Source organism: Colias croceus, chromosome 8 (genome assembly GCF_905220415.1).
Source record: "Colias croceus chromosome 8, ilColCroc2.1".
NCBI classification, from domain to species: Eukaryota; Metazoa; Arthropoda; class Insecta; order Lepidoptera; family Pieridae; genus Colias; species Colias croceus.
In genome coordinates this window covers 6853393-6877058 of record NC_059544.1, presented here as the reverse complement: position 1 = coordinate 6877058, position 23666 = coordinate 6853393, and the positions used below count along the sequence as shown (strand labels likewise).

Here is a 23666-nt window from a genome sequence, read left to right as displayed (position 1 = left end):
CTAAACTTGACAAATTAAGGTGTAGAATGTAATGCATGTTTCAATGTACCTACGTAAGTACAGCCATACAACAGTTTATGTTGAGCGGGTCATCAAATAATGAAATCGAAGCACGTTTTGCATGTTTTCTCTTCGTGTATTCATTGACTGAACTTACCATTACAAATGTACATTGAGTCCGTGGAGTTTCAATTGTTGTAAAAGTAGCTATGATTGAGTGAAAAATTTGTTAAACTGTTCGGCTTTCTAAAAATATTAACAGAGTGTTGATAACACATTCGCTTATGGTCCCCTTTATCTCACAACAGCTATTTAACAGATCTAACTAATTCATAATACATGATTAGATATCAAAGCTTAATTTATAAGAAAACAACAGCTAACCGGCTCCTGGAAGCTTACCTCGATTCAAGTAATTTTATATTTATCTTTCTTGTCGTCTCTATTTTTCTATTCGGATCTCAGAGCAGTTATTAGTGCCAGTAAACTTTCGCACGATCTTTATTCTCAATACTGCGATACTTCGAGTAGATACGAAGATAACTTCTTGAACTCGTTTGCTAATTAAATGTTCTCACGCACTGCAATTATTTTTTTGAAGTAGGTACTGTATATTATTATCTGGTACGCTATGCCGTGTTTTGTACATGTTTGGTTAAATTACTGTATGTGTTTTATCTGAAAACTTAATTCTTTTTTATATAATATCAACTTACGTTTATGGATATTATTTCGATAACTTTTTACAAAACAACTAGATATATTCGACCGTACTAATTAAGGAAGTGTTTTTGATCGTGCAGTATCGCAAACGGCAATATAGCGCGGACTGTTAAATTAAACGTGTTTGAAGATTGAGTTGATTGAATTAATCACATTTACACCATCCGCCATTGCATCATCATGAATAAAGTCGTGGCAAGGTGTAGGCCATGAAATAAACGCTTACATCCCTTGCCCTTCAGCTATATTTACACTGTTCAGTAATTACTGTAAGTAACCCATTGATTGCCTAGGTAGTAATATGATACTTTTGTAATCTATGCTCATGTAGGGGAAATAATGAGAGTACAATCAATGAAATGTTCTGAACGAACTAGTCATTATCACGTTTATATTTATTAACTTCACCTGTGTGTAGCCGACTCTTTTTGTCTAGATTTTGACCCACCCACATACGGATAGATTTAATTTGAAACTTTGTACGTTTACCAAGAATCGGTCGTGTACAATAATTTAAGGAGTTTATCTTATTATAGTGTGTTTTAGTTTAAAAAATATATATTTATTATTTAACTATTTTCTATCTTATGGTTTATCGATATATTTTTATTTTTTAGCTATCACATTTAAATAGCTGTAATTAAAATGTAAGGCTGGGAAACCGATGAATACAAACTATTTTACGCGAGAAGCTTCCTTTTAACTTGACGGCCAATTGTTTCCCTTTGCTGGGATAAAATAACACGATTTGAAGATTGATAATTTTTGCACATTAGTGTGTAACAATTACTTAGGTTATAAATAACAAAATAAACAATAAACACGATACGATGTAGATAAACTGCCTTTTAAGGATAAATGCTAAGATGTTACTGCATAGAATATAAATTGCGTTACGTTTGCCGCAAACTATGCATGACATTAGTTATCTGCTAGAACATCGAAGTCATTTAATTGCAATACATTGGCATTGTGATCTATTGTGATTTACTTCTCATTTGGTTTGGTCTTCTGGCGGTAGTATTTGCTAATTTGTGTTGTCTTTGTTGAATGTGAGTACTCTGTACGTACACCAGCATACTTTTCTTATACTTAGCTTACCTTAACTTACAATAACAATTGATGGAACTGGATGATTGTCGCGATATGCACATTGTTATCATTGTTTATCTTCGTTAGTTACGAATGAAACTTCGTTTTTTACACTTGGTATTAACTTGGCATAAATAATGCATTGAGCACAGTTAAATAATTTTTAAACGCATATTAAAATTTTCTTATTTCATCTGAACTTTTTGGATTGAACAATAGTCAATAACTGAGAAGTTTGAGAATTTGGTTCCAAGTTCTATTATATTATAATAATTCTTGACTAATTTAAATTTAGCTCCTTTGGAAATAAGGACCAAATCAATACTTGCATGCCATTTAAAACTTCATTTAATTAGTTTAAATAAAAATTATGAAGTTAATTAGATTAAAAAACATGCTTTCCAAAATTATATCTTAAAAGGTCATTTTTAATCAAAAATAACATCAGGGTTTTATAGCGGATTTTGTAGAAATTTATTTGTAAGATTCTGGCGCCTCGGTCGAGACAGCCAAGGGCACAGGCCTCTCAGCTGCTTTTATTCTCTTCTAATATATAAAAATCAATGCCACTTTTCGTTGTAATTCCATAACTCGAGAACGGCTGAACCGATTTCGATAATTCTTTTTTTATTATATTCCTTGAAGTACGAGGATGGTTCTTATGTAGAGAAAACGTTAATATGTACCACGGGCGAAGCCGGGGCGGACCGCTAGTCTTTGATAAAGCTGTGATCAGTTTCTGATAAACTAAGTATTTTACTATCATCTTAAACATTACATTCGGTGTCTCGTTTTCTCATTATGCCCGGTGTACATAATTTCGCTCTAGTCTCTACTATACTCTACGGCTAGACTACCTACGTACGTTCTTACGTTATAATTTTATTAATTATTAATATCGATTGCATCAAATAAAACATTTGATAATTCCTCTGAGTTTCTCTTATTATATTCTGAATTTTGATATTTAAGTTGACTCAAAATATTTATGCAAAATTAGGTAATTTGTTGTTTTACTAATCATGCTAATTGCTAGTATATTAGAATATTGTAGCGTATAGATTTTAAACATGATAAAGTTATCTTATACATGACCAAATTAGGTATAGCTAAAATCGATAATATTTTTTAAAATCTTGTATTAATGCAATAAAAATCAACAAAGTATGCGATCTTTACACTATTTATAACAAGTTTTAGTTTTTTTCGAGTGTGACCTTTTGGTATACAGACGTGACTCGGAGGTCAGTCGCACTCATTTGTGTATTATCTTTCCATTATATCTTATTAATATTTTATTCTTCTCTATAATCATTTCCTACATGATTGTTGGTATTTTCGTGTTGTACATAGATATTTTGTAAGCAACTCACTCGCCGACTTCTCTGGTGTGTAATAACTAATAAACCAGCACAAGACAATCATGTTATGACGCTCGAGTTCATGATGGAATATCTTCGAAAAGGGTAAAATAGTTATGTTGTTATAATCTGCACAATATCCATACAAATAACCTATACATATATATCTACATACACTTTTAACACACATACAATGTGGAATTCTATAGATCCTCCTAATGGCACATAAGTCACATTCTATGCCTTGAAATTATGTATGGTTTTTTAAATATTGTCATTATTATGCCGTATTGGATACAAATTACAAACTATACCTATTGTATCTTATCAGTTATGGTAACTGCAAGCAAACTGATAAGCAATCGCAAAACACGTTACGTTATAGAACTTGTGGTTAAATATTTAACTATCAGACACCTTTGTTATTTCGCTTATAGGTAGCAGGTTGTCAAATTAAACATAAAAAATATTAACTTACAAAATGTGATTTAATTAAGTTTTTTTGGTGTACAACCAACGACGCTAAAGCTAAATTACACATCTGTATTATTTTCCTATACTTATAGACATACCTAGATAAAATCATAGATAGGTACCTACATATATCTCGAGATCGTATAGAATGTAGAACATTTTTGGTAGTTTTCCACGAAACGTGTCCACTTACCTACCAACAACTTACAAAATTATCACTTACGTCATTGTACGACTGAAAAATGTAAAAGTGCGAGTTATATAAATACATATAACAAATAAGTACATATAATATAGACCGTATTATATAAATTACGGCAAGATATAAAAACGTCTTTGTTTAGTTATATTATATTAAAAATATATTGCAGATTCAAAGGATTAAGAAAAAATTCTTATAAAAAAATTGCTTACCTAGGTAATTCATTTTGCATAGGTTCATTCTAACGTAACTCTTACTACTAAAAAAATGGTTATTATAGGAGAAGCTATTCCCAAAGATACCTTCAGTTTTACTTTAGTGTAATGTGTCTTGACCTTTAGGTATAGGTACCAACAATACGTTATATTTTATTGTATTATATAATAATATAGTATACTGTGTAACTACGTGTATATACATATATAAGACTACATGTATACTGTGTAACTACATGTAAGACTTTATATACAAGTCCAGAAATGAATTCGGTAATAATAAATTATGACTATTCTATAAAATTATTAGTGGTGTGTATGTAGAAGACCCTATTCAGAGGAACAGTTGGTTTAACAGATTTTTTTCTTATCTGTGTGAATATCTACATATACTATGCTCTTTATAATAGCCCCAAATTATGTTTAGTTTATTACGGGACACTTATATCATAGATAGGTATAACAATTTCACAGGTGGGTAAGTCTTTACACTAAATAGTCGGCTATTATAGACGTGAGTTCAATTTCCGCGTAATTAAGCTTTATACGAACAATGTATTATAATACATAGGTATTTCTTACCATTGCGTAAATATAAGAGTGACGTATATCATTAATAAATAACTTAACTCGGTTGCGTTCATGCAATTTATATTATGATTAAACACAACAAGAATAGATAGACCATGCAGTTTACGAGTAGACGTAGATAACTGAAGAACAATAACTGTTAGTAGAGAAATATTTTTTATTTTCACACTAATTTTGAAAAACAAACAGTCCCATTATTGAGTGTCTGGGTCGTCCTGACCGCTCCTAACCACAAAAAGACCTTACCTTAACGCCTCTACTGAGGGAACGAGTAAGTACCTGAGATATTTGAGACGATGACACTTTTAGCACAAGTAAACAATATTGCAGAAAATAGTATATCATTTTAGAGCATATAAAATCGCAATTTAAGCAATAAACACAGAATATAATGGTATTAAAAAAATTACTAAAAATGACTCTCATTATAATCCACGCATAAGCATCTTGATCGCCTCCTTGGTACATTGGTTGACGCGTGAGCGTAGCACCGAGGGGTCCTGGGTTCGATTCCCGGTGGAGACGAAGAAAAAAAATGTCTTGGTCTGGCAGGACACAGAAGGATGATCACCTACTTGTCCCTAAAGGAAATCGATCAGTGAAACAGATGTATAATGCATCTGCCCCTTACCCCACTAAGGGACATGGGACTTCACTTATATCCATGCATACAGTTGTATTAATTTTACTTACGAAAATCAAATTTGTTTTTTTTTATTAAAATTCGAACGCAAAAAATTAATGTAGTTTCACAGTAGGTATATCGCTAATTGCTTAAGTACCTGCGCATGACCTTCAATATAATTGATTAAAAGGTATATAGCAGGTTTAAAAATTGTAATAAGATCACTTTTAGTAGATAACAATGGTACATATTAACTTTATAGTCACTGGTTAGTCTATAAAGGACGAAATTATAAAAAAAAAAACTATTTCCTGCAAGTTTTGATAACTTAAGGTTTATTACTACGATATCTACCTATATCGATACCTGTATGCCTGTAGTTTACACCCCAGGTATTTGATAGCTGGTTAAAATTTTGTGGTTTCATATGGCCATGAACATAAAGAAACAATACAAAGCGTTTCCAAAGGTACCTGTCGTTATTTGGCAATGAACGCAGTTTTCCAAATGATGGTCACGATGCTTCCTTAAATTTTTTACCAACTTCTTCCTTAAATGTCCTTACAGCTCGTCCATTATATTAACTGGGTTTTTGTGTCTTCTCGTTAGTGTTACGTGTTTCTGCGTTATAAATTTGTAATGGGCCTTTGATGAAATCGTGTTGTGAGATTCCGTATGTACTAATGAGTGTAAATGAGCCGCCGCTGGCCGCAATAATCAGCTATCAGGCTATTGTTATTTGTTACGTTCACTATTTGAAAAACGTTTGGATACTTCCGATATTATGACCATTCGTGACTTCGCGCTCTGATATTTATCTCTGACATTTATGTAGAGCTTGCGAGTTTCTTTTTTTGTTTGTATATATCTATTGTTAACCTATTACTTTCAGACTGCACATTACTATATTTCCGTTGTTATAGAGCACGATATGTATTTAGTTATTACCAATGCATCCTCTTTGGTTTTAGTTCGTATGTCTTTGGCCATTTACGAGGGTTCATACCACAGGTTCATACACAATGGGATCACCCCGCATAACGGCTCGTTGAACCGTAATAATGACGCGCTACGGACATTACTACATATTAAGAGTAATTTAAAAAAAATATATGAGTCAGCGCAAGCATCACTCCAAAATTTTGCCTTAAAATCACAGTCCTAATACTTTTGTTTCTTTTTTCAGATTCCTGTCGACAGAAATGGAAAATCAAGATCTTTAGAAATACGGAACGCGTATTCCAGCGAACATTCTAAGATACGAACTTTACATTCAGCAGAATTCAAAAGTTTATTTACAACAGACAGACTAAGAAACGACGATGAAAAAATTAAAAATGAAATAAAGGATAAATTATATTATAAGCCGTATACATCCCTCATTCCGAAAATAAATTTAAACATGGAGAAGGTTGTAGACAGAAATCCTAGAATTCTTGATTTGCGTGAGAGATTGAATGAGATAACTAAAAAACAAGATCGCAATGTAGATAAAAAGACGAAGAGCCTTATTAACGATATAACACAGCAGTTGGTGGAAGATAAAGAAGGGGATGAATCTGGACCTTACAGCTTATTATTTGATCTTCATAATCCACCCTCTTCATCAAAACAAAATATTATGGAAACAGATAGAAATAGCGGCAGAGAGCAAATTGATGACATTGAAATGTGCTCACGAAATCCTAAAAGAAATCCAAATTCAGATGCAGTATTTGAAAGACAACCCAACGTTTTACATTTTGATAATAAACCGATGAAAGAATTTGAATATTCATGTGAAAAAGAATTCAATTGTTTGCCTAAAAAAACTTTTAGCACACATTCTAGATCTGATCTTTGTCTACAATTAAAATCACACAATATGTATTCACGAAATCACGAAACGAATTTAAGTCCGAACGATAATTCGATGACTAGAACTAACGAAGAAAATTCTTTGGATGATAGTTTAGGCATTTTAACCCCAGACCAGATGGATGACATTTGCTACTTAGAAAATGCCTTTTCTCCTACTGTAGAAGGTTTGCCAATATTTTGTGATAATAATGACTACAAAGTTTCTCCAGATAATGGCGACACGCCTTCGACTGATAAGACTGAAACAAATTCTGCAGCATCAACAATACAAAATGACGGTTATGAAAATAAGCTTAATGTTAAGAAAAATAACGTTGTTACAAAACCGTTTGCCCCAATTGCTACTATGGATGCACTTGAAATAAATTCCACGGAAGACAGAGTATTTTTGTCTTATTCTAACAATTTATTTGATAAATCTGTAAGTGATTCAACGCAGAACCCATTCAGTCAAGATGAATTTTCATCCCAGGAAGCAGAATTGTGCCAAGATGACTCTGTATCGAACATTGTTGAAGACGAATTTTTGCCTTCTATACATGGTAGTATTTTAGAACCTGCAAGTTCTATGGCGGATACAACTGTAAATTTAGAAATCCCTTTAGATGGTAAACATGGTATGCCTATAATCACAAACAGGATTGAACAAACTCCATCACCCGAGGATTTACCTCTAGATAATTCTGATATAAATGGTGAAATAAGTACTTATTCACAATTTTCAGCATCAACACTACATGATTCACAAACATATTCCGATAGTAAGAGTAATGATTACCCGAAATCAATGGAAACATCGAAGGTATCTAATAGTTTTATAACTAGTATTACAAGTATAACAAGTTTAGATGGATACCAAGGTGACGGTGAAATGTCTAGACCAGTCAGTAGAAGTGCAGAGCATAATTCTGGTCCACGTGAAGATGCTATTGAAATGGATTGGCAGAATGTACCCGTGCCAAGAAGAGTTGATCCTATGACCGATTCGGACTTTTTTACGGAAAGTGACGCTGATGGTTTAGACGATCACATGCAGCGAGGTGATAGACGGGCTCAAGTAATAGATGGCGCTTTGTATGGCGGTAAAAATAAAAAAACCAACCCACCTTTGATGGTGAATAGAAGCGAGGATTCGTGTATGGAATCTAGTGGTGTGTATACAGATTTTGAAAATCATCGATCTTCACCCGTATTTTTACATGTCATCAATGATATGTCTCCGGCATCTACAATATCAAGTAGGTCAGACTGTAGTCAAAAGAATATAGAGCTTGATAAAAATACTATGTATTTTACACCTTTAGAAAATCCATCTGAAGAAAAAGAAACCAACATCATGTGTATTTTGGATAATGATGAAACTCCTAAAAATACAAGTAAACGAAATTCTATTAACAGTGAAAAAAGTGTAAAGTGTTGTGAGAAAAATAAGGAAGAAAAAAGGAGTTTTACTTTAAAGAAATATAAAATGCCTAAACGTGACGTACCGAGTAAACTCAAAACGATGCTTCAGAGTAGAAAGAACGACGCAGACAACAGCGTACAAAGCAGTCCTAAGGCGGTCAAGAAACCAGAGAGGCGGGAGAGCTTTATAAAGAAGAATATAATTGATACTAAAAATGAATTTAAAATTAAATCTTACAAAGACATCAAGTCCAAGGTTGATTGCTCTTTTTCTTTACAACGCTCTCAAACCTCTTGCAGTGTAACCAGGCTGATGAACTCTAAATCAACAAGTTCCAACACAAAACCTAAAAGGTAAGATAATTTTATTTTATACGTTTTGTCAGCTTATTCAATACTCTTCTAAACCTGAATTTTAAACCTTGATTAGCGTTTAGCTACTATTATGTATTCTGTGACGTTGATTTTTTATTTTAGATAGGTATTTATTCTAAACTACTAGTTCTAAAATATAATGTTTTTGCTTTTTGTTTGTCTCGTGTGTGTCAAATATGCCTTATCTTCTTTTTACGTATAAAAATTTATACATTTACGCATAGTAAATAGTACTATGAAACACGTTATAAGTTTATTTTCTCATTGGAGTATTTGCTATGTATTATTTGAAAGGCAGCAATATTTATAATAATGTTGACAATTATCGAGATTTTTAAAGCGAAGCTAATTTCGAAAACTTTCACACATACGAAATTAATTACCAATACGAACCCGAATAAATATTGACCCAATATATAAGTATATTTAATTGAGAATGAAGATCGGTTTCTCCATCTATACGTTCGTTGCATCGCTTCTATTTAGGCACTTAGCGTAATACGAAGTATTTAACATTTTCTAATATCATATTAAATTTTTAAAACGATGCTAATTTCAAAATTTTCACATGTAATATTTACGATTTTTTATTACCAATAAATAAATAAATAAATAAATAAATAAATAAATAAATAAATAAATAAATATTAGGTATAGGACATTATTACACAAATCGACCTAGTCCCACAGTAAGCTCAATTAAGGCTTGTGTTGTGGGTACTAGGCGACGATAAATATAATATTTAATAAATACATATATAGAATAATAACACCCAGACCCAAGAACAAATAATTGAGTTCATCACACAAATATTTGCCCTGACCGGGCTCAGTAGGCAGTTACTTTACCACTGCGCCAACCGCGTCGTCAAGGGATGATATAATTATTTATCCGTGTTACTGACAACATAGGCCATACTCTTCTTCTTCGACCAGGCTGACATAACATAATATTCTCAATTAGAATAATACAAATATTAAAAAGAAAAAATTTAAGATATGACATTTTGCAGTCGGCACATGCGTATGCGTATGGACTTGGGTTCGGCGAACGGGAGCGGCAAGAGCAGTCTGCACAGCTCCCAGAGCGACATCAGCGCCACGAGCACACCAGGGGTGAAACATACGTCCAGTCGCTTCCCCTTACTAAGTAAGTACTTTTTTATTTTATAGTAGTTTCATAAACGAAACGCGGGTCCCATCACGAATTGAAGTTGAAAATTTGGAACGCCTGTAGAATTGTAATAGCAAATTATACTCGGGACAATAAAGGCTAACTTTTTATGGATGTGTGTTAGTTGCGTTTGATTTTGATATCATTTAACGAAACTCTACTTTTTTGTTTATAAACAATCTAATAAATAAACTTTTGGATATATCCAAAATAACTTAATTAAGTAACTTTGAATTAAAGAAACATTTACAATTAGAATTACAGTAGAACCCGTCTAATACGATCACGCTTAATACGATTTCTCGTATAATACGCCATTTTGCATCAGTCCCTGCAACTTGAGACATGTTTTCATACATTATATTTTAACGCTTAATACGATCGTCATTCCGTTTAATACGCTCTAACGGCCAACAAAAATTACCCCTGCGACAACGGCCGACTCAAACCCGACTGACTGAACTGACGCGATGACTGCAGTGGTTTCCTGGATATTCATTGATGATAATGTATCATCATAAGAAATTCAAGAAGAAGAAATTCGAATATCTTATTGAGAGTGTGAATAACACACAAGAAGAGGCTCAAAGTTGAAGATCAAGATCAAGAAGAAGATGAGTCAACTCCTATATTGACACACGCCCAGGCATTATCTTTAAATCAAAAGCGACGACGACAAAAATTAGTTTCGGATAGTTCGATTCCCGGTCGATGCAAGTGATTTTTCGAAAATCTATGAATGCACTTATAATTCTTTTGAAAAATAAAGGAATGTTTCCTTTCAGCAAAATTTGCTATCATTAGTATTTCAAGTACTTTCTCTCCAGGGCCCATCGAAAACTTCCACACTGTATATTATAATAACGTAATAGTAATACATGACATTTTGTTTAAATATACAATATACATACATCCGAAAAACCATAATAAATATAAATACATAATAATATGTATGTAGTAGGTAAGTCCGTTTTTTTATTTCCCGCTTATTACGCTTTTTTTGGTTGAGTCCCTGGAAAATCGTCTTAAACGGGTTTTACTGTATTATTGTAGTGAGTATATCTGATTTTTTATTCGTTGGTTGAGTCCCTGGAAAATCGTCTTAAACGGGTTTTACTGTATTATTGTAGTGAGTATATCTGATTTTTTATTCGTTGGTTGAGTCCCTGGAAAATCGTCTTAAACGGGTTTTACTGTATTATTTTAGTGAGTATATCTGATTTTTTATTCGGCGGACTTAAATTAAATGATAAAATAATATGTCATCTACATTTGAAGACACTCGAGAGTCGAGAATTGCTATAAGATTTAAAGTGGAATGTGTATCTATATTAATTATCTCCGTTAGTGTTTTCGTTTTAACTCTGTTCACAATTTTTAAATTTTTAGGTGGTTTTAGTAGGTACTTACATACAAATATTATTATTTATTGTGCTTTAACTATAACTGTGTTCCGTTTTTTTTATTCTGGACAAAATTAATGTTGAAATATAGGTATAGATGAATTTCATTTTCATCTGAAAGTCTGCTTCTATAGAGTAAAAACGATACAATTTGATTAAATATAGGCTTATATAAGTTTATATACAGGGTGTCCCACTGTTGGTATAGGTACTAAGCTCAAAGAAGGATATAGTTTTGCATACGCTGAGTTCGTAAAAAATACTTAACTATAAAATTCCTGACGCATTTTTTTTCAAATAGATGAATTCTTAAAACTCTATGTGTACACCCATAACAAGCAACCCGCCCAACTTTGCCACCAGCACGTGAGCTATCGTGATTGTGTTTTCACAGACGAAATGCTCACATTAGCGAAACGGTATATGCCGGCTGCGCGAAGCTAATGAAGAAAACATGGATTTTCAGTTTAGCAAAAAATTTCTGACGTAATTTTGTTGTTTAAGTATTTTTTACGTGATCAGTGCATGCAAAACTACAAGTCCCTTCGCGCTTAGTAAACCAATAGTGGGACACCCTGCATATTACGAATGTCCAAAAATCTATGGTAAAACTATTTCTTTCTTATTATATAAATATTCTTTTGCTACAGTATTAGTTACATAACGCTTAGGTACTGCTCGGAAACGGGTTGATGGATTTTTTTTTATGAATTTTAATATGTGGGCATTCTAAGAGGACTAATGCCTGGTTTCTGAAGTCATCAGGAATTGATTCAATAAAGTAATCGTTAGGTTAAGAGTGTGTTTAAAGCAAAATTACCAATCTTCTATTATATGATTCATGATACGTGTAATATTCAAGACCGAATGTAAAAAAAAATATACCTATATCAAACTAGATGATTCTGTTTTACATCAGTCAGAATCGACATCCGAAATCGAAAATTTAACAATAATTCCAAAAGTTTTCAAACTTCGGTCAAGTGAATAGTACATTGGGACGACAATAAATCTCATCTTGCAACCTTGTCCGCAGTCCGGAACATTGTTAAAATTACAATTAAATAATTTTTTGCTGTATGATCGTGAAAAAAATTCCAAAAGTTCTGCAAACTTGGGAAAGTTTTCGATAGAATATTTCATATCACGTATTAAATTTGCAACCAATTTAAGCGGACAAGGTTGCAAAATGAGATTTATTGTACCTAGCCCCAATGTACCATTCACTTGACCGAAGTTTGAAAACTTTTGGAATTATTGTGAATTGATTGTCTTGACTGACTGGAGTATTGATCAAATCATAAAATATTGAAATTGACTCGATAAAAAAAAATCACTCTAATTTTCACTATTTTACGATTTCTACTTGGAATGGAACAATAAAATAATAACATACCTGTTATAATTTTTATTTCATAACTGAAAGGAATTAAACAAAGTCCTCGCAAAATATGTTTAATGTACACAGTACACAAATAGATAAACTACCAATAAAAGTACTCAGAAATCGGGCAAAATTCATAAATATCTGGCAGAAAAACGTGTAACAGATTAAGAAGTTATTTCCTTATGTATATGAACTTATGATGAACTTCGAACCTAATCAACGTTAAAACGTAATGGTTACTGTCGTTTATCAACATAATTAAATAAATTTACAATATTAATCTAAAATTTACATTAATTGGATTTTAAATGTAGGTCTCTCTCTCAACAGATATTTTTTAACAGTGCTAAAAATGTATGGGGTGCAAAGTCTAACTCCAACCATACTCCAACTTAGTGTTGCCCAAATTCAGTCTTGGTCTTGCAGTCTTGGTCTTGGTCTTGCGTTTTTGCAAGACCAAGACCAAGAACAAGACCGCGTATTTTTAGCAAGACCAAGACCAAGACTGACCGTGCAAGACTTGAGCAAGAACAAGACTTAGCCTGCAAGACTCTTGCGTCTTGCAGCTAGGACTTTGATTTTCGAATTTCTTATCAAATCTTCAGTTATTTATTAATCTGCTTGATCTTTACCATGGCTATGTTAATTCAAGCTCACAATGTTCCAATTGAAATACGTTTTTCTAAGATTTAAAGTAAACTTTTTGCAAGACTTGCAAGACTCTTGCTGCAAGACCAAGACCAAGACCAAGACTGGGAGCGCAAGACCAAGACCAAGACCAAGACCAGGTGTATTGGCGCAAGACCAAGACCAAGACCAAGACCAGGTGTATTGGCGCAAGACCAAGACCAAGACTGGCTAAGTCTCGTCTTGTTCTTGCATTTGGGCAACACTACTCCAACTAAATGGATTAATTAAATAATGTAAAATTAATACATTATTATCAAACTTGTGTATTTTAATACCTTCACGGTTCTTATAATAAAGCAATCCTCGACTTCAGTAGATAGGTATACTAACTCTACTTTTTTAAATAATGACAATTTAGTGGTGTTTAATTTTAGCAAAGATATTTTTTGAGTTCCTGAAAAATATTCTGTTGTTCTAATCCCAATTATTACATGCATTGTAACCTCTACATCTATATTTTTTTATAATACATATTATGATTTGTTAGTCAAAGGGAATTCAACAGAGAAGTAAATTTAACAAATATGAACACCCTATTTACTCCGCCCGCGGCTTCGCCCGCGCAGTCAAAGAAAAACTCGCATAGTTCCCATATAGTTCTGTGGTTCCCATTCCCGTGGGATTTCCGGGATTGCGTCATTTTCCCGGGATAAAAAGTAGGTAGCCTATGTCCTTTCTCGGGTATCAAAATATCTCCTTACCAAATTTCACGAAAATTGGTTCAGTAGTTTAGGCGTGATTGAGTAACAGACAGACAGACAGAGTTACTTTCGCATTTATAATATTAGTATGGATTTTGAAAATATAACATAATATCAAATATGTATTTTGTATCGTAAATTATAACGTTTAGAAGTCGACAAGTCGTCATGTTTTTAACGTCACATAATATCTTAAAACTACAAAGCACTTGGGTTATCAAGCCTCTTGTTTGTATATATAATATCATTGTTATCAAGACGAATCTACTATATCTAAATACTATAAATCCGTTCACTAGATGGAAGATATAATAAATAATGACAATGTACGTTATGTACGTTATACACGATATGACCAAAAATCAATACACAATATGTCACATTCATCGGGTTAAAATTTACTTATTATACCTATTAGATACATAATTTGATTGCAAATCATAGATATATTCATTTTCCATTATTATGAGTAAGTATCACAATCGCAAAAATATATGTAACATATTATTCGAATAAAAGTCGTACCTAGCTTTTTACAACTGTGCTTTTTATCTGGTTTTTCCCATACTACCTTTAAAATGTTGTGATCTACAATATAACTGTACCATGTTTGATGTTGTTATAAGAAACTTGTTTATCTTTTTGCCGAGAGAAATGTTAGCAGTATTTTTTCTCTAGCAAAGAACACATTTTTTATTTCTATCTTGTAGTAGACCTGACAAAAATATTTTTTGCCTTCATGAAAAATAGTCAGTTAGTTATTCTAATCCCAATCCTTATTACACATTATTAATCTTAAAATACATATTACACGCAGTATACGCTCTACTTCAGTCTTCAGTAGATATTTTGTATAATATTGTCACAGTTACTCTACATTTTTAAATAATTAGCTTTGTTCGAATTTTAACATGATGTTTTTTTGCGTTCCTGCAACAATTTCAGTTGCTCTAATCCCAATCTTGATTATTTATCTCAAAATACATATTACACGCAGTATAAGCTCTACTTCACTACTCCAGTAGATATTTTGTATAATATGTATTGTCACAGTAACTCTACTTTTTTAAATAATGACAAATTAGTTCAAATTTCAGCAAATATATTTTTTGCGTTCCTGCCATGTTCCTGCTAAATATTCAGCTGTTCTAATCCTAATTATTCGAATAAAAGTCGTACCTAGCTTTTTACAACTGTGCTTTTTATCTGGTTTTTCCATGCAATATTTAAGCTCTACATCAGTATTTTGTATAACATTTTCAAAGTTACTCTACTTAAAAATATATAGGTGTTATAATATAAATAGGTACATATTATAATAGAGTTTTAAACGCATTCACATACCTATTTAAAATTCCACAAACGTCAGGTGATTTTTTATTGATTAAATTTATGTATCTTTGTATGTTTTTTTTTATTTTGCTATACGGCCATGACATGCCAAATATAAAGGTAACGTTTGTATTATTTATTGGATACGTTTTTGAAATACGTTTTTAGTCTTTATTATATTCTGCTACGGTAGACCGCGGTCTACCGTAGATACATCGTTTTGCATTTGTCGTCACCCCTAGGTATTGTATACCAAATCAGCTGTGGTGCATGCAATATGCATAAATCGATGTAAAAGGTCAAGACAAGCGACACGAGGAGGACCGCATGGCAACTGACATTTCCTCTCGCTAGTCGCCACTCGCTACAGGCTACTTGCTAGACAAGTCGCGGAGTTGGGGAACTTGCCAGTCGCCGGTGAGACGCGACCGGCGCGCGCCGTCTGCGCCACTCTGTCGCGTATTTGACGTCACGTGCATCGCTAAAAATCAATGGTTTCCCCTCCGTCACTAAGGTTAACCGCATACCGCATTTTGAAGGAAAATGTGATCTATGCCAGTGAAGTGTCGAACAGTTAAACGACAAACGAAATATTTATAAGCAGCACGACGTGTGAACGGTTTACTTTCTTACCTGTTTTTTGAGTGGTGTCATAATTCATTTCCTATAAATTTTTCTTTCATTAATTACTTCCCGTTATAAAGTTATAAGTAGATACAATGATTCGTATCTATGCGGAAAATAATGGCGTTGTTATCTCTTACATCTATCGCCTAGGGTAATTGCGCCAGTTCGCGTCCACTTAGTGCAGTTGGAAAGTTTGAAGGAGAAAATAAAAATGTTCCAGAACAAATTTCAACGCAAAATTTATGTAACGTGTTCCTTACATAGTCTATTTTATGATTTCCTTTCAATTGTGTTGGAAATATCATGTGGTTTTTATTTATCTAGACAAATAGCAGAATTTGGCGTTTTACCCAGTTCGCGTCCAAAAATTCCTTTTTGCGTCCACCCGTGGACCAGTTCGCGTCCACCAGCTTAGAAAAGGAATTAAGAGTGTATTGGGTGATATTTTATCAGATAAATGCAAATAAAAATTAGATTTTAATAAATTATTTATTTACGAATATAGTTATTTAATAAAAACCGGCCAAATGCGAGTGGGACTCGCTTACCGAGGGTTCCGTATTAACCTGTCTTTTTTCATATGTTTTAACTGTAAATGATTATTTTTTCAATGTTTCCCTTATTTGTGCTATAAGACGTTGCTTCGTACCAAACTTCAAGTGTCTGTGTTTAGGTACGTAAAGTACCCTGTAGGTTTTGATTCCCTTGCGAATGTCGAAATTTGCGAAAATTTGCAGCATAAACGGCTGTATCTTTTGATTGCTTTGGCTTATAAGTTTAATTTTTTCACTGCTTCAAGGGACCGTAGACTTGAGTATTCAAAATAAATTTCAGCTTTATAGTTTATACCTCTACGCGTTACTGAGAAAAAGGGTCTTGACAGAAAGACAGACCGGCAGACGGACATACAGACGGACGGATATCAAAGTGATCCTACAAGGATTCCGGTTTTTCCTTTTGAGGTTCGGAACCCTAAAATCAACATTATTATTAATATAATTCACTGTGTAAGGAAACTGGAAAAACTTAATTATATTTATCTTCTCATCATTATTAGAAGTTAGAACCAAAAATTAACAAAAAACAAAGTTACGTTATGTAAATAAATAATAATCAGTTCTATTAAGATTACCTACCTACGCTATTTTTTAGTTTCTAATGAATTAAATTTCCTTTTTGTTTATATTATTTTCTTAACCACAGACTTATTGACTCTCATTCTCAAAAATACTGGTCTCATTCTTAGAATACCCATTTTAAAATGAAAAAATAGCATAAAAATTTGCTAATTTGAATGAAAATTTAAATTAACAACTTGTGGTCTTAGTCAAAAATTTACAATCTATTTTAAATTACATATTTTAACAAACAATTCATTGCTACGTAATGAAAAACAATGTGGACGCAATATGTTCTATTGTTATGCACTACAGGTATAGTTTGCGCCCACCGTGGACGCAAAATGGAAGTTGTACAAATTCGGTGTAGTAATTCGCGTCCACCTTATTTTAGCTATTAATTGTAAGAGAAATAAACTTATTTATAATCCATACTATTCCATGTTTTGTTAGCAAAGCAAAGAAACAGTTACATATTCAAAAATTCACATTTAACAATAAGATACTTACCGTCAAACGCGACGCTGCGCACTATTTTTTTCTCAAAATCCCGCGCGTTTTAGCTCTCTCGTTTAATAGCCAAACTTAAATATTTTTTTTAAATAGGATAGGCGGTGCGCAGGCATAATTTGAATATGTGTGCATGTCTCTTATACATTGAGGTAATTATCGGAAATTTTTCTTATTACAATTTTACATAAAGTATACTTATTTTCGTGAATTTTCTAAAAGATATCCGCAAAATGGACGCGAATAGGCAGGTGGACGCGAACAGGCGCAATGACCCTATTCACCTCATACAAATGCTCGCAATCACTTTATTAATTTATATTTTATAATTTCGCTACACGAAACCCCTCTTTGTATCTAATAAAGCTTAAATGCAATGAAACAATGCCCATTTCAATTATCTACTAGCATTTAAATATATAATTATATTTCACTGACGTATATCATTGCCCTTCATTACTATGCACCAAGGAACAACTGATTAAACATAAACAACTCAAACTTGAATGCTTTCAACGTAAACTGGTTGTTTAATGTCTAATGAGATTCCATCGATGGCTTTTATTCCGTTACTTAACTGAACATAGATCTATTGTCTACATAGGTAGGCTATATTCATTAAAGTTATTAAAAGAAAAACAAAACATTTTGCTCTACCTTTACGTAGAGCATACAATTTATCGTCACTAGCTAGGTAAGATCCTTTGGTTCATAGTTTATATGTTTATCTGGAAATTTTATTTATAAAAAAAGCACTTTGAGGTTATAACATATGTATTAGAAATTACATAAAACAAGAAGAAGGATTAGAAACATCTATAATTCTATATTTTTTATCTTGTTAAGTATTTACTGCAGTGACAGCGTAAGTTTTCTTTCGGCTTACTTTAACTCAATTACGAGTGTATAAGTATAACCTTATTGCGGCAAAGTAGTTATTATCGTTACTTAAGACACGTTTGCAAATCGTGCAACGATTAATTTACTAACTTTCTTAGTCGATGTTAATATAAATAATCAAAAGATCGCGACTGAAACGAATCGCAATAAAAAGTTCTCTACCAACCTTTCACTATATCTAGCCTCGATGATCGACACGCAAGAAGTAACTATCGCTATTAATTTTCTGTCGAATCGTTAATTTTGCGTATCCTTGTAGTTTTATTATTTTTAAATTGTCTTTGCGCACAGAGAGCCGTGACTTATTAGGTACGTGTAGTTAGTAGTACATTCCTAAGTCACGGCTCCCAGTGCTTAGGATGCTCTAGATGTCTAGAAATATAAATCAATTTAAACAGTCTTGTGCAAGAGGAAAATAATTTTAATGAGAGATTTTAAAATATTTGGAATGAAATGGCTAAGTTTAAATATTAAATAAATAATAATATTATGTAGAGTTACATCTCAAATGCAAAATACCTATGGCATAGTATTCATATCGTAGTAGTACTAGATGATATTTCGGACTAAAGTAACCTATCATCATATCCACAGATCATATCCATCACTGATTATTATTTGACATTGATGAGATTGTCATAAGAGATTTTGTGACGGTGACTTTTCTTATCAAGGCATGCCCGATATCAGTACTTTAAAGTTTATGGGTAATAGTTTCACTAGAATAGTTCAAAAACAAGTTAATCTCTTATTTATTCACATACCAAATCATGAATGCCCACGTTGCAATTATTAGAAAAAAAGTATGTAATTACAGTGACCTGGTTACTTTATATAACGTTTATTTTTGCAAAGCCTATAATTTGCACCTTATTTCGGTTCAATGGTACATACGCATTTTTGGGTTATAAAAGTTATTCGAACGTTACGTTGCACGTAAAAATAATTTATAGAAAAAAAAATCTTCGTATACCCAGCCAGATACGTTTCCAATGTATTTTAATCGATAGCAATGATCATTATTGGATTAAGACGTCCGCACGAGCTGGACTTATCTAACTATGCGGAGGTATTAAATGGTCTAGCAGGCGTCACTTGTGAGTGAAATCCGCTGGAAACCGATGCAGTGTAACGGGTTATTCTTGTCGATGGATTTGTTGACTAGCTGAGAAACGTTGACCCCGCCGATGAAGGCGAAACCGACGAGCAAACTTGCAAACATTTTGATAACAATGTTAGAGCCGGTACCGCTAAACTGCCGTTTGTTCACAACTTTGCAAACGCGTTCTTAGAATAGAGTACGTAAAATAAACTGAGTTCCGTACAATATAAAATATGCATATTGCATGTATAATGCAGATGTCAAAAGATAACAATTCGATCAAGTTTATTGGCAGTAAAAGCAAACGAGATGAAATTACTTTACAATGAAAGGGTCAGACACCAAGTATACCCAACAGTATTATGTATTGTAATGTTCGATTACAACCAATAAAATATTAAACCAAATTTCGGTAACCTAAATAGAGCAATAGATACCCCAATTACACATTCGATTGGCCTAAAAGCCTACATGACACGGCATTCTAGCATTACGTAAATGGTATGGCGATATAGTAAGAATACAATATAAATTGTCGCCCACAGCAGGTTGCAGCGGATATCCACCAGTAAGAATGGTATTACGGTTGTTGATGCAATGTTTGTTTACATAGCCACAGAATACAAAGCTTAAACATTCCAACTTTGCCAATGAATTGATAATTTATGCCAATTTTATACGACCTTGGAAAGTAACCTTGCAGAATAATGCCATATTTCAGATTGATTATATAGTTTTAGGCGTTGCGCTATGAAAGAAGGTTTGCTGTATACTGAAACATGTGTTTCTAACATGTACAATAGTGTCACATAAAACAATACCTATATCACAATTTTATATATAAAAACTAATATCCTGAAAAATAGAGTAATTATATTTAAAAAATATTTTATTGTTCAAGTAAAGTAATATATTTAAAGTATTTACGTAACAGAAAATATAGCTATTATTTTTAAACCATTTCAAAAAGAATGAAATTTAAGGAGATGTATCGCAAGAAAACTTCAAACGAACTATCATTGAAGCCAAACATCCACAAAATAAAACGACCGTCTCAAATTTCTTTGAAATTTCTCTTTCTCCGAAATTTGCAAGATATTTCTATCTCGGTGTAAAATTATTTCATGGTTATAAATCAAAATTATTACAAGTTATAGATCATAGTCTTCCTTATACACGATATACTTATTTGGAAGGTCATTACTCCAAATGCATATCTAATTATCTTAAAAATGTAGTGTTAAAAAAAATGTTAAAACTGGTAATTAGCATTCCATTACATTTAAGAATTACGTAGCTACTTCGGACGATTAAACATTTAGCAGTAAACTATTACGTAATTACATATAAAAGATGAATTATTATTTATTATAGCTTTTATGTGGACCGTACCGATCTTTTGGACCGTTGCAGTTGCGGATGCAGGCGTCGCGTTAGTGTGAGTGCTTCGGTCATACACGTATAGGTGCAACTTATACATGTATGTTATGTTGTACATACATACGTTTTTATATCAAGTTTCTCTCAGAGTAAGCTCATAACCAGAACTAATAGGAGTAAAAACTATTGTACATTTGGGGTCAATTGTATCCTTGGTCTTTAAAACAATAGCGTAATTTAATCCACTACAGGTGTAGGGTTTCCCGATTGGCAAGCCATAAACAAATGTTAGATAGCTAAAATCAACTAAAGCCCTTTCTTTTCGCTAATGTATCAGCTATGAATAAAATAATTAGATGATAACAGATATTATTTTATACTTTATGAAGATATTATGTTCCCTATTATTTAGACATGAAATCACAGCCATTTAGACCTGGCTTCGAAACTTGTATGCTATTGTCTTTTATTTGTAACATAACAATTCAACTTGTTTTTATTACGTGATGTACAATGTAAAAATAAAACAATAGAAAGACGAGAGATAAGTGCTTGTCTTTAATTACTTAACTAGAACGTAGTGGCTGTAATATTGGATAATGTTACTAAATACATCACATTCTCCGATCTCTTGTCAATCAATTACATTTCTATAACTACTAATAATAAATCAAATCAGGATGTATCATTTTACGATTGCATAATATAAATACTGAATGGGGTTTCCATTCAATTTATCTTTTATTCCATTGTGAACCTACAGTCGAAAGTATGACGACTGCTTTTTTGTGCTTTTGTAACTGCAGACCGGTTATAATGTGGAGTAGAATGTACAGGTGAGCATAAAGAACAGGTCCTGGACCGCTTCTGGCTATTCCTTACCTAGATACGAATAAAATAATGCCCATCAACGGCATGCATTCTAGAAACCAATGTTTATTTAAACATGTGATTATGTTAATTGTATACAAATTGTACGATCCAGTCGGTCTACAATTTTCTTGTTACCATCTGACTGGTTACGTGATAGATGTACTGATTTGAGTCAGGTAATGCTAGTGATATTTAGTTGTGATAGTTTATCTTATAATCGAAACAATCTTAAAAAAATGAAAAGGAATTGAAAGAAGCCATGAATCACGTAGTTCGTGTGTATTTCACACTATTATTTCATAATTTCATAGATTGTTAAAGTATTCCTTCAGTGACTGAGTAGCCAACAACTCACATTCGGAGCAAATCACAGCACATCTCTAATTTTCGCATTGATAATATTGGTAGCGTCACGTTCGTCGTAACATTCAGCAAACACCTCAGGCTCTCTGTTGATTAAGAACGATTCAATCACAACTTAAAAGTAAATGCATGTCTCATTAACGTATCTAATTTGAAAAACATTATGAGATCGACGTTTTATGTGCGAGAGGCAGCTTTAGTTCACGTAACGCAAACGCGTTCCGACTGTGTAATTTGTTACGTGACGCCAATTATTATTATACTTTCGATCGTTTTCAGTAGATAACGATGTAAACTTAAATGTCTATCAACTATCGACCGGAAAATTTTAAAATTGTCATTCCGCGTAATGAGTGGGTTGGTGACTACTACTACTATATATTTATAAAATTATGTATTTTATTGAAAGTCTGCAAGAGTTCGTCTTCTTGCAGAGTCGAAGCCATTACAGAGATAATTTTTTTAACCTGCTATCGTGCAAATTATTATCGAAACAGATGCATTTATTTGATCAGTTGTGAGCACAAATATCGATAATCGATACGACTGGTTTCACAAGTTCTCGTGAAACATACAGGACGTTCTAGTTTTGATTTTCATTAAGCGTAAAATAAGAATAAGACATGCATTAGTAAAATATTTATTTTAAAAAGCGGTAAAAATTTTTTTTCTATAGAAGAGCTATACTGGACACTTTGACCTTTATGTATCTAATAAATTGCAGCGAACAGCAGAACAATTTACAAATATCTAAGATTTAGTGTGCATCATTTGCATGTTTGTCACGATGCGATTGTTGGTCATTACGTAATTCAAAAACTACATAGGATTTCTATAAAAATTTACTAAAGTTTTGGATTTAGTCATTAAGGTAGGTAGATAATGTTAACAAATATTATTTGCGACGTGCAGTTTTTCCGATGAGTTTTTATTTCGTAATAAAAAATCACACTACGTGAAGACTCTACCTTAAAAATATCCGACGTAATGTCCTTCAATCACGATGTTGTTGATAAGCCGGATGTTTCTGTCCTCATATATTGTAGCTATACATATGTGGGGAAGAGGGATCGGCGCGTGTACATATTGTTTATGCTGAGTGTAATAGCTTATGTGGCCCTAGTAACCTTTGATAGTAATGATTTGTAGCAACTGCTTACACGAAGCAATATAATTTTAGGTTT

The 23666-nt window shown here is 32.7% G+C and overlaps 1 protein-coding gene across 1 annotated transcript in view; it reads left to right on the top strand.

Annotated features, from left to right (window-relative positions):
- The window catches only part of LOC123693795, a 75474-nt gene that overhangs the window by 6440 nt on the left and 45368 nt on the right, over window positions 1-23666 (top strand). Inside the window, exons 2-3 of the mRNA XM_045639012.1 lie at window positions 6470-8901; window positions 9936-10072. Of these exons, the coding sequence (XP_045494968.1) occupies window positions 6470-8901; window positions 9936-10072 (2569 nt within the window). The remainder of the gene's footprint in view (window positions 1-6469; window positions 8902-9935; window positions 10073-23666) is intronic.